Source organism: Lonchura striata, chromosome 8 (genome assembly GCF_050655825.1).
Source record: "Lonchura striata isolate lonStrDom1 chromosome 8, ASM5065582v1, whole genome shotgun sequence".
NCBI lineage: Eukaryota > Metazoa > Chordata > Aves > Passeriformes > Estrildidae > Lonchura > Lonchura striata.
In genome coordinates this window covers 28,440,813-28,452,253 of record NC_140710.1, presented here as the reverse complement: position 1 = coordinate 28,452,253, position 11,441 = coordinate 28,440,813, and the positions used below count along the sequence as shown (strand labels likewise).

The 11,441-nt window shown below is 47.1% G+C and overlaps 1 protein-coding gene across 4 annotated transcripts in view; it reads right to left on the bottom strand.

The window, feature by feature from the left end:
• PAPPA2 (pappalysin 2) overlaps positions 1 to 11,441 on the bottom strand; it is a 93,759-nt gene that overhangs the window by 35,164 nt on the left and 47,154 nt on the right. For all 4 annotated transcript variants that reach the window (XM_085586654.1, XM_085586653.1, XM_085586655.1 and 1 more), the window contains exons 12-14: positions 10,082 to 10,217; positions 9,248 to 9,470; positions 194 to 365 (exon numbers count right to left, since the gene is read on the bottom strand). In XM_085586654.1, coding sequence (XP_085442780.1) covers positions 194 to 365; positions 9,248 to 9,470; positions 10,082 to 10,217 — 531 coding nt within the window. The remainder of the gene's footprint in view (positions 1 to 193; positions 366 to 9,247; positions 9,471 to 10,081; positions 10,218 to 11,441) is intronic.

Sequence of the window (11,441 nt, the reverse complement as noted above, 5' to 3'; positions counted from 1 at the left end):
CAGAGCTGGAACACCAGTCATGAGCACAGGGGTCCAGCACTGGAGTTTCACTGAGCTGGGATGTGCTGGGAAAGCAGCAGAATGTTTGGGGCTGGAGGAACGAAGTGGTCTGTGCTCTCTCCAACCACCTCAGGGTGGTTAAATCTTTTTTATCTAGGTCTTGGTCCCATGGGCCATCCTGAGGCCCACTCACCTGCCAGGAGCCCAGCCTCTTCCCACCACTGGAGTGGAGGACGAAGCCCTTCTCACAGGAAACAGCACACGTCATGTGCCCTGGGCCATCCGAGCTACAGTTGAGGGTGGCAGCATGAGCAAGCAGTGGCTGCGTGCAGATTCCCAATCCCACGCAGGCTCCGTGGGTACAGCTGTGGAGGAGAATAGAGAAGGGATCGACCAGTGGGTCCCAGGACTACTTCAGCAAGCAAGGGCTCTATCTAGGTGGCACTTGTGTGGAGTGAACGCTCAGCAGGTCACAGATACTTAGAGATGCACACCTATCCCTCATAGCTTCAGCTTCTTCCAGGCTTGAAGTCTCCTGACAATGATGCCAGGAGAGCACTTTATCCCATCTCTGTCTTAGCTGGACTTCATCCCAACCTCAGCCCACACCTTCCCACCAACCATTGCCATGTTCTTTCAAGCTGATAAAAGGAGGCACAGCTCAACAACATTCCAAAATTTGTGCTACCTGTCCACAGGCACAGAGTGTGCACACAGCCCCAACACCAAAGGGGCTCATTGCAGGTAGACCAAGAGAACAAAAGGAGGGAGGTGACAAGGAGAGGGAAGGCAGAAGGAATACCTTTGTATAACTTTAGAATCAAGTATGTCAAACTCTATATAGGACACTGGAGACTTCACAGTTGATTCTCCAACTGCAACTAAGAGGAAACCTCTGCAAATATTAGGGAATCATCCATGAGATGTTCTTCAGATCCTGTGCAGTCCCCTTTCACATCCATACAGCTACACCACAGCCTGTGGTGGAAGGGAGAAGCTGGATATACAACTGCCTCCTCAACCCCACTCCTGTCACCTTCCCCCTCTGCTCTGATGGTCTTCAGCACCTCTGCTCTCCCCACAGGCCAACACAGCATCCCAAGCCAGGGGTGGCAGGCTCTTTGGGATCAAGGCCATCTCAACAGACATCTGTCCAGCTCTACAGCCTCAGTGGTGGCCACCAAGGTGAGATGTAGCTAAATGGGGGAATAACCTTCCCTTCAGCACTGCTGCAAGTTACCAGAGGTCCCAGGAAAGTCTGAAATGCATCACCCATTCCTTGGTTTGCAATGCATCACCCACATCACCTCCTCACTTCAGCAGTTTCCCACTGAGGAGCAGTCATTAGGTACTGATTATTTAAGCATCACAACTCCATAATGAGAACCAGTGTTGGTCAAAGGGTTATAATCTCGATCAGTGAAATGCAGCCAGTCGATTAATTCCCTGGGATGGAATTGGTAAAAGATATAGGGCAATACAACAGCTCCCTGGTTATCCATCAGTCTGGCTTTATCTGTTACCGAGCGATATAGGTGCAACACCTGATCTCAGGCAGGGACAGAGGTGCTGCAGCTTCAGGCAATAACTGGGGAGAAGGGAGGGAGCTGTACCTGATGCCTCCCTCTTCTCTGCTCCCTGCTTGGCACAGAGCTGCCAGCTGTTTTCAGGCACTGCCTTTCTCCCAGCAAGGCAGAGGCCTCTGCCTCCAGCCTTTACTCAACATTTCCAGCCAAGGATGCACAGAGCTAGAAATACCACAAAAGACATGCACACAGAAAACCCAACAAAAACCCAAAAAACAGAAAAAACAAACCCCAAAAAAACCCAAATCACTGCCGACACAGACGTTAAGGGAATGCAATGTGCTGTTGACTCTGGACAAGTCCACCGAGCCAAAGACATGGTGGAAACCTGCAGGCCACAGCCCTGAAAGAGCCGGTGGGCACAGAGGGGACCACAAAGGAGAACAAGAAGAAAGGGGCTGTTTTTTCAATGCAGACCTGTTTATGAAGTGAGAAATGGTTTCAGGGCAGCTGCTGCAAATTCTTTCACTAGCTTATATTTCCATTTGCTTCCTTTTTAAAGAATTTGTTTTATGAGTGCAGCGTTTGTCAGGTCATTAGCTTCTGAGGGCATCTGTTACCAATTGTAGCCCTCTCCCCTCCCCTCCAGCAGTCACCCTCTCTGGGCAGTTGCTCTGCTCCCTGCCTGTGCCCCTGGCTCATACTTGCTCCCATCCCCAGTTCCACTGCCCAGCGATGGAGCCACTGTCCTAAACTTCCTTGTGTCATTGCCTCTGGACACACACGTCCTGTTTCCAGCTTTGCTTCTCCATTCCATCTCCTTACTCACCGGTCATGGGTACAACATGGAGATGCACCTTTCCACTAGACCAGGCTGCTCCAAACTGGCCTGGAACACTTCAAGGAAGGGGGCAGCCACAGCTTCTCTGGGCAACCAGCACCAGGGCCTCCCCACCATCACAGCTGATGGTCAGGGTGCTGAGTTTTGGAGCATGTGCCCATCACAGCACTGGTACAAGGGCGTGCCCTGGCACCTCCCAGATGCATCCAGGCCAAGTGCTTGGCTGGAGCAGCTCTGCTGGTGCTGATGGAAAGACAGCAAGTTGTCTGGAGCAGCCTTGGCAGTTGGGACAATGCTGTTATTAAATAAAAATTAAATGAAGCGCTAATCCTTTTGAGCGCTACCATGGACATTTTTGTTTTCCACCAGTTCAGAAATGCAACTAGCAATGTGGTAGAAAGTAGATCAATATATCAGCAAGTTTCTTAAGGATTATAAATACAGAATGTTATACAGGGTAGTTATGTATAACAGATTGATAATTACAGGTCATAACAACAAAATATTTTTATGCGCATCACATAAATATACTCATGCACATGTTCTCTAAGTGCATGTAGATATATTCTAGAAATAATAGAAAAGTTTGGGTTAGAATAATTACCTTTCTCTGTGCCCCCAAAGATTACTAACTTAGCACTGTTTTCTCTGTGTTTAACAACACACCTAAACCTACAAATACCCACTAGGTTTTATTTTGGAAATGATCTGGACTTGATCAGCTCAAGTTGTGAGAAGCTGTGCTCATCCTACACCTTGCTTTGAAGTCTGGTGCTGCTATTCCAGACCTGAAAAGGACCTCGCATCACTGAAAGCTGTCTGATTATCTCAAATACATCAATAATCTTAAAAAATATATACCAACCCTCAAACATTGCCTTGATTGCTTCCTTTATCAGCATCATCGCTGCTGTACTTGAGGCCAGGACACTTTTGAGCCTGATGGTGAACAAGTGCAGGTCAAAAGAGAAAAAAGCCCTGTGACCTGGCCCCATCATGATCCACATGCCAGGGCTGGGGTAAAGTGATGGAATAAATCACAGCTCCCAGGCCCTGGAACACCCTAAAAAAGGCTGGACAAGGAAATGGTGCAGTTAGCCCAGTTCTGATCTCAGCATGAAGGAGCTCTTTCTGCTTTTGATGATAAATGAAATTCCTGTATCACAGCTGCAAACTCCTGACTTCTGCCCATTTCTGATTCAGGCCATATAAGATGTGGGACAAGCCAATATTTTTTTTACTTTTTTTCTGCCCGCGACATCAAAAAAAAAATTCCACTTCTATCCCAGCATCTTTTGAAGCTCAAACTAATGATTTGTCAACAACATTTTTACAAAATACCAAGGTTTTTCTCCTAACTTATTTCATGTCAGCACAAGCCTGCACGATGCTCTGGGCTCACCAAGTCCCATAATTTATACATCAAAGAACGTTTCAGGTCTGGAAATCCATGAAATTCTGCCTAGTGATGGCCCTAACTGCTCCAGAACGGTAAAAGTTTTGTTCTGAAATGGGAACAATTCTATAAACTAGAGCAAAACTTCTCCTTTGAGATCCTTCATCCTTCTAAAATAAAAGCAGGCAGCCACTGCCAGCAATAGAGCATGTTAAGCCAGTGGTGGCAAAGCCAGTATGGTAACACTACTTTGTTGCGACAAATCCCAAATTCTAAAAAGCTGAAATTTCATGTTTTGCAGCAACTCCTTAATGCAACACAGAAAATACTGATGGATTTACCCACATCAAACTAAGCCAAGTCAAAAGTGGTGCAGCTGAGTATAATAAATTTTCTATACATTGCTGTAGTGTCTACTCAAGCTTTCAACCCCAAGATTGCTGCTGAAACATCCCTTATCATCAAGCTCCAGCTCTTAACAGTGGAAACTTCTAACGGTGTGAATTTTTGGGAGAGGGGGTTATAGGAGATGTTGACAGAAAAGTAAAGGCTTTGGCCAAATCTCCCGAAGTTAAAAGTCATCACTGCACATACTCTGGTGGAGTCTGGATTATAACACTCAACATCAATGAGATAAAAGGTGTTTACCCCAATGCGGTCTAGCAGAAGAGAATAGCTAGGAAATGAGAAAAGGTGTTTTGGAAACACTTGGGAATGTCTCCCTTCAGGCATGTTTCCCGTGAAGGTGAAAGGTCTCACTTTTCCAGTAAATCTGATGGCAACCATCCTTGTGGCAGCGGGCTGCGTGTACAGACCCAACGGTGGTGATGCTTCTTGATTACGATCTGCACTGAGGTTGCCATCTCAAGAAAAGGTGTTCGCCTCTGTACGTGACTCCAAAAGAAACTTGGCAAAAAGTAACATCCCTGTGAGTCATCTGCTGTCATCCACCTCAGAGACAGAGAAAAGGCACCAGCAAGACATCAAATGACCTGCTGGCCCCTCCATAGCCATAGTGGGAAAGGGAAAAAAAGAAGCAAGAGCACATAATGTATTTTCAGACAGTTCCTTTCTATGTTTTTTGTTGTTGTTCACTACACCAAAATGGTTGCACAGAGGCACAGAAAAGCAGGTTGAATGGGATGTCAGGTTTGGTCTAGTCACCTTCCCAGCCTCAGCCAGGACAGACCGTACCCAAGGAACATCTTTATCCATATCTGATCTCCACAGGACCACACTCCACCTCGTTTTCTCATCTTGTCCAGAGGAATTAATTTCTGAGCCACATCCATCACCATGAAAGACATAAAAATAGCAGAGGGATTTCAAAAGGGAGCTGCAAGCAGAAGCCATAGCTGGGCTGCAAGACTTACACTGTAAGATTTAAGGAGGAAAAGATATTTATCATGACAGAGAGGAGATAGTGAGAGGATCTGATGGCTCTGTACAGACACAGAAAAGTTGTCTGCTGGCAGGAGGCATTCAGACCTTTCTGACAAGGATGGAGCGAAAGCAACAACTTTCATCATGAAATCAGAGGCACCTTCTCAGCAGAGAGGCTTACTGGGTATGAGAATAGCTCAGCAGGGGTGATGGTGTACTCATCACCTCCTGCAGCTTGTGAAAGGAGATAAGAGAACCTTCTGAAGGATGCATTTAATCCAGCCCCTGTGAAAAATCCCTGTGCCTGTGTATGACATCAGGAAGGCCAGGGCAGAATGGGAGAGACTGGCTGTAGCAGAAAACCAAGGGGCTCTGCTGGCAAACCTGGGGTCTCCCAGTGGTTGCTCCCTTCTTCACTGGACATGGGAACTCACACAACTGATCTGTGTTGTAACTCACATTCCCTCCATGTATCTGGGGTCAGCTCTTCTTGGAACAATGCATCAGACCTTTCCATAAGGTGACACCAAACACCCTGTTTGAAAGCTGTTCAATTACTGTGTTTGACTCAAGTTCAAATTGGTGAAAAACCTGTGCTGGGAGATATTTTCTCCCCTGGATATTCTCTGGGAAAGGCAGAAGACATCTTGAGCATTCCCAAAAACACCCATATAGAGAGCACTAATCTCAAGAAGCTTTTTAGACTGCAGAGAGCAAATGGGAAAGGGCAGTCCATGAAATGGTGTCTGACCCTCCAAGGGTCACCTGTAACACCTTCCAGCAGGGCATTAATTTGTTAGTTTAAATTAAAATTAATAACTCATTCTACAGCACAGTCTTGGCCACCATTGCCCATCAGCCAGTCAGGGACCCACAAGTGATGTGTCAGAGGTCAACAGGCTTTGATGATGGAGGAAAGCATCTCTAGAGGTCTCAAAGGTAGGGATGAGCCCATTCCCCAGGAAAGGTGGTCATCAGGACCCTGGAAACACAAATGTTTAGGCTGAAGAAGTCCTGTAAAATTAAGTCCAGCCATTAATCCAGCAGTGCCAAGGCCACCACTAACCCATGTCCCCAAGTGCCATGTTTACATGTTCTAAATCCCTCCAGAGAAAGGGACTCCATCCACAGAGGCATCCTAAGCCAGAGGCAAGAATCAGGATTTTATGATCCCTTCCAACCCAAACTATTTTACATTTCTGTGAAATATGACACCAGCATGTTTACCAGGGTGCCCATAAATCTTCATGCCATCACGTATGCAGCCCATAAATTTACCCTGCATAAATTTGGTGCCTGGAAGAAAGAAAACAAACCAAACAAAACCTGTTTGGGAAACAGTCCTCATCGCTGAATAAAGTTTATCAATTGAAAATGTGTAAACAAATCCCTCCTCCATCTAATTTTCTCTTCCTCACATCCATTTTCCATATGAAAGGGTTCCAAACCAGACTCCCCTTGATGCCTGACACCCACTTTTGGGGGAGCAGAGGAGAGCTTTCACACAGGAAATACAAACACAAAGCAGATTGCCTTTGGTAGCACCTTTCCTGTGAACCCACCCAGGCATTTCCCAGCATATGTGAATGTAAAATAAAACACACTAAAAATAAAAGCAAGCTAAAAATACACATAAGAGAGGAAATGAAAAATGCTCCCCTGGTTCAGCGTATAGCCTGTACCAAGTTAAACAGGAGGGACTGTGGCTCAGTTTAAAAATGCAAAGAAAAGGATGAAAGACAGAAGCTTTGGGTCTCCTGGGTGGAAATGTGTTAAAAGTCTGATTTCTGCTTGACCTCATCAGGCTGTGATTGGGAGCAGAATGCACAGACAAACCCTGGTCTGGTGGCAGAGCCAGCAGAGAGGGGCTCCTGGCGATGGCAGTGAGGACATTGCCCTGTTTTGGTCTGCAAGTGCTCTGCCAACCTTCAGCACCCTGAGTGGGTCCAAAAGCAAAAGGAGACACTTTCTCCAAAACAAGTATGCACTTTTCTAGAGGCAAACACCTGTTGCATCCTGGCCTGGAGAAAGCTGCATTTCATCAGCATAAACCTGATCTCTATGTTTTCCCCAGCCTGCAAAGCACTGCAAGATCCTTCAAGATGAAAGATGCTACAGAAATACCAACCTGTCATATATTTATTATTTTGGCAATGAGCATTTCTAGGCTGAGGGCAGGAAATCTCATTTCTTTGTTGCTTTTGTTGCTGTCCTTTCTCAGGTTATTTTAGGAGAGCCCTCACACGCACGCACTGTGTACGTGAGGCTGCGTGCAAACGGTCAGCTCCACTCTCTGCAGGAGGAACATGGATCTTCTGTGCTCTTTTACAGTCAAATGTCTCTCAGCCTCTGAAGATTTTCTATTTCTGGATTTTTATAGGGGATTTCCCCCGCCCATACCCACTGCCAGAATCCACCTACCTTAAATGAAATGGATTGTTAACCTTTAAAAATACTGCAGTGCATTACTTTTGGAGATAGAACAGATTTTAAAAATATAATAAAGGGGGCATACTTGAATGTTTCCTGACTTAACAGAGGATGATCTTTTATTATTAGCGTGGCTACTCAAAGCTAAGCCTAACCTCCCCACCCTGAATATTCAAGACTTCAATTCTGAAGATCAACACTCTAAAAAGAATTTTCTACTCTGAAAACCCTGGGAATCTGACTTGCTTTGAGCATTTGCTAAGGGCACACACATATCCTGCAATTCAGCATATTGCTGTGAAGTCATGGCCATGGGGAGCCTAGGGGTGGGCAAGAAGAAGAAGAGGAGACACGAGGATCCTGCTGTGCCCCTGGAAGAGGGACACAGCTTGGTGTGCCTTGGCAATATGGGGATTGGATTGTGCTTCAGCTATAATGCGACTTTTATGAGGAAAACATCTATTTTCCTCTCTATTTGCCCCTATATGGGCATCTCCTCATCCCCAGTCATTGCTCAGCTGTGTCCAGTGCGTCTTTTCTTCCTTGCAGTCACTTCTCAGAGGAAGAGGGAAGCTCTCAAGCAACGAGAATGCAAGATTATTTTAAGGGATGAGAAAATGTAATTGAAAAACCACATCAGTTGGCCAGGGTCTTAAAAGCATGTGGGTACATTGCTGTAACAGCTACCAGGAGGAAACACGCTGCATTTCAGGTGAACACTGATCTTTTAATGTAAAGTTGAGAATAATATTTATATACTGACTCACTAAGATTTATGTTTCTGTATAAATCACACATGCACTTAAAAAAAAAAAAAAAAAAAGTAAAAAGCAACTTCAGGATATTCATGGCTTCCAGAACTCAACATAAATCAATTGTACCACAGTCCCACAGGCTTTAAGACAAACACACATGCATACTCTCATTTGTTATCAGGGATATTCACCCATCCAGGACATCAACAGAAGGAACATGACAAGAACAGCAATGAGATGACCCTAGACAAAGCCCTTCTGTGCTTAAGAACCCCAAAGCCCCAGCAAAGCTCAACTCAAAAATCAGTATTCTCAGTGGTGTGGTTTGAGCAACTGGCTGAACTGGAGCCCTGGATCAGCACATATCTGCAGCTTCAGGGAGCCTGGGATCTGAGAGAAAACCAGACTCGGCAGATTTAAAGTGCTGAGGTTGCTGCTGGCATTATCACCACGTTCAACAGGGCAGTGTGAGACTCTGTGAGGGGCCTGGGTGGACTGGGAATGAGAACAGAGAGGATGAGGAGAGCTCCATCCCCACCTTGCACAGCACAGGGAAGACTGGAGTGGATGGAGGTGGAGCTTGTGAAGAAAGTGCTGAAGAAGCCAATGCTTCAGCTTTAGCAAAAACTCCCAGTGATAACTTCTCAGCCGTTTTCAAACTTCCCTTGGTTTTCCCACCAGGAATCAGACCTTTAGCACAGTTTTCTAGATGCAGAGGCCATGCACAAAATCTGGTTTCTGCCTTCCCATTCCCTCCAGCAACACTCAACACAGCAGATCTTCCACCAACACCTCAAAAGCCATCTGAGGATAGTCACAAGGCACTCAACAAGAAGATAAAAACTCCAGACTTCAAACACAAATTCCCAGAGGAGAGCAGTAACCCCGGGACATGCCCTGAGGAGACCATCCCTACCTGTAGCAGGGATGGCCACATCCCTGCTGGTGCTGCAGGAGGCAGGAGGTGAGGGGATCAGAGGAGCCCGGCTGGGCCAAGGTCCGCAAGGCCACGGCTGCAATGCCCACAAGGGGGGAGGAGAAGTTGAGAAGCACCGAGGCAACCTGGGGGAGCGGGTCCTCCTGGCTGTGGGTCACATTGATGGTGAGGGGGTTGTGCTGGCATGACAGCTCGTACGTCCCTGTGAGGCAAGGCAAAGAAAGAAGGGACTAGTCCAGCTCCTGGGATTTGCTGTTGGTTTACATCTGCTGTTGTAAATGCAGGTGGAGCCAGTGGTCAGAAATGATGATGTCTGATTTCAGTTCAGAAGGCTGAATGATTTCTTTATTATAACTATACTATAATACATTAATATACTACTTAAAGGAGATACTAAGACTACAAACCTAATTTTTTTAACTACCGTATCTAACTCACAACTCGTGACCCTCTTGTGAGAGTCCAGCCCCAGGTGGGTTGGCTTGGCTATCAGGCTCAAACAATCCTCACCAGAATCCAATCAAGCAATCACCCCAGGTAAACAATTCTTCAAACATTCCCACATTCCACGTGGGAAAACAAGGAGCAGAAATAGAAATTGTTTTCTCTTTCTTTCCTCTATGCTCCTCTATGAAAAAATCCTGAGAGAGAGAGAAGAATGTGTCTGACACAATCTGCTCCCCCCACACGCCAACAGACCACCTTGGAAGGCAGAAGATGCTGCAAGGAGGGGCAGGGGACAGCAGTGAGAGGTGGCAGCTGTGGTGGTGGCTCCAGGTGTCCCTGCTGGTGCCACAGCCCAGAGGTTCTCACCCAAGGAGCGGTTCTGTCCATCTGTGTCAGTCAACTGGACGGCAACCACTGGCTTGAGCTGCTGGCTTGGGACAGTGCCAGAGGAGGCCAGGAAGAGCAGGAGAGAGGTGGGCACTGCAGGTCTCTCAAAGCAAACCTAGGAAAGAGGGCAGGAGACACTCTGAGAGCAGGCACACCAAATACAGCTTGTCAGAGCTCATATAGGCAAGAGAGAGAAAGAGGACAGCAGGGATAAGGGGTCAGAGAGCTTGCAGGGCTGAAAATGGGTGCAAAGGTGGGGAGGAGAAAGGAAGAGAGCCAAAACAGTCCTTTCCCTCTGAATTTCCCTTCTTCCTTTTACTAGCCTTCTCCTCACACACTCAGTCACACCTTGATGTAAATTTACAGCATCTTCATGGCATCCACGTTTGCTACTCTTTAAACTGAGCAAGACCTGGATACCTTCTTTCCCCCTTCACCAGACACAGACTCCCACCCCACATAGAGCTGGCCAGGCAAGGCAAGACACCCAGGGAAAACAGCTACCAGCCTAGCCACCAGAATATTTCCAATGGAAATGCTCTCAAAAAAGACAAAAAAACAAAACAAGCCCAAAGAATGCCCCCAGTAGCCACTGCAACAGCAAACTGTCCACCAGCAAACCAGTGGAAAGATTTCTGGGAAGAAGCCCTGCCTGCTGGGAGAGCCAGCAACTTGCCACTTGTCTACAACCCTGAAGGCAGCTGCAAATAGCTGGGAAGCCCATGGCATCAATCATGGCAGAGCAGATGTTCTTTGGAAGTAAGAAGACAGAAATGTTTTCCTCCCCCACCCCAGTACCCCCCCTTCCTCCCCCAGTGCCGAGATGTGTTTTGATCAAGATCCTCCCGATACAGTGTTTTTGTGGAATGCTGGCGTGGAGGAAGCTCAGAAATTCGAGGCAAAGGTGTATTTGGAAAGAAGACAAGTCCTGGCTGGCCAGGCACAGCCCAAGGAGCAGACTGTGGGAATGGAGGGGACAGCCACGCAGTCTGTGATGGCAGCCTAGCCCCAGGGTGCTTCATGCCACGTCAGGCATTGTTCACACACGGGAACAGGAGGAAACCTTGGGCTTCAGCCCAGGGGTCCCACCCTGCAGGGAGGTGCTCACAGCAGAAGCCCCATGAGCAAGGCCCCACTGGTGTCTCCTTGCTCCCTTAGCCAGGGCTTGCTCGCTTACAGGGCTGCCCGGCTGCAAGGAGTGGACCAGAGGGCTCAAATGGTTTTAGTTGGTGGATCCCCACTGTCTCCCCTGGTAAGATAAATGGGGGAAGAAGGAAAAGAAACAGGAAAGCAAGCAGGGAGGAAAACAGAGAAGTGCCCACAGACAAGGAGACAGAGC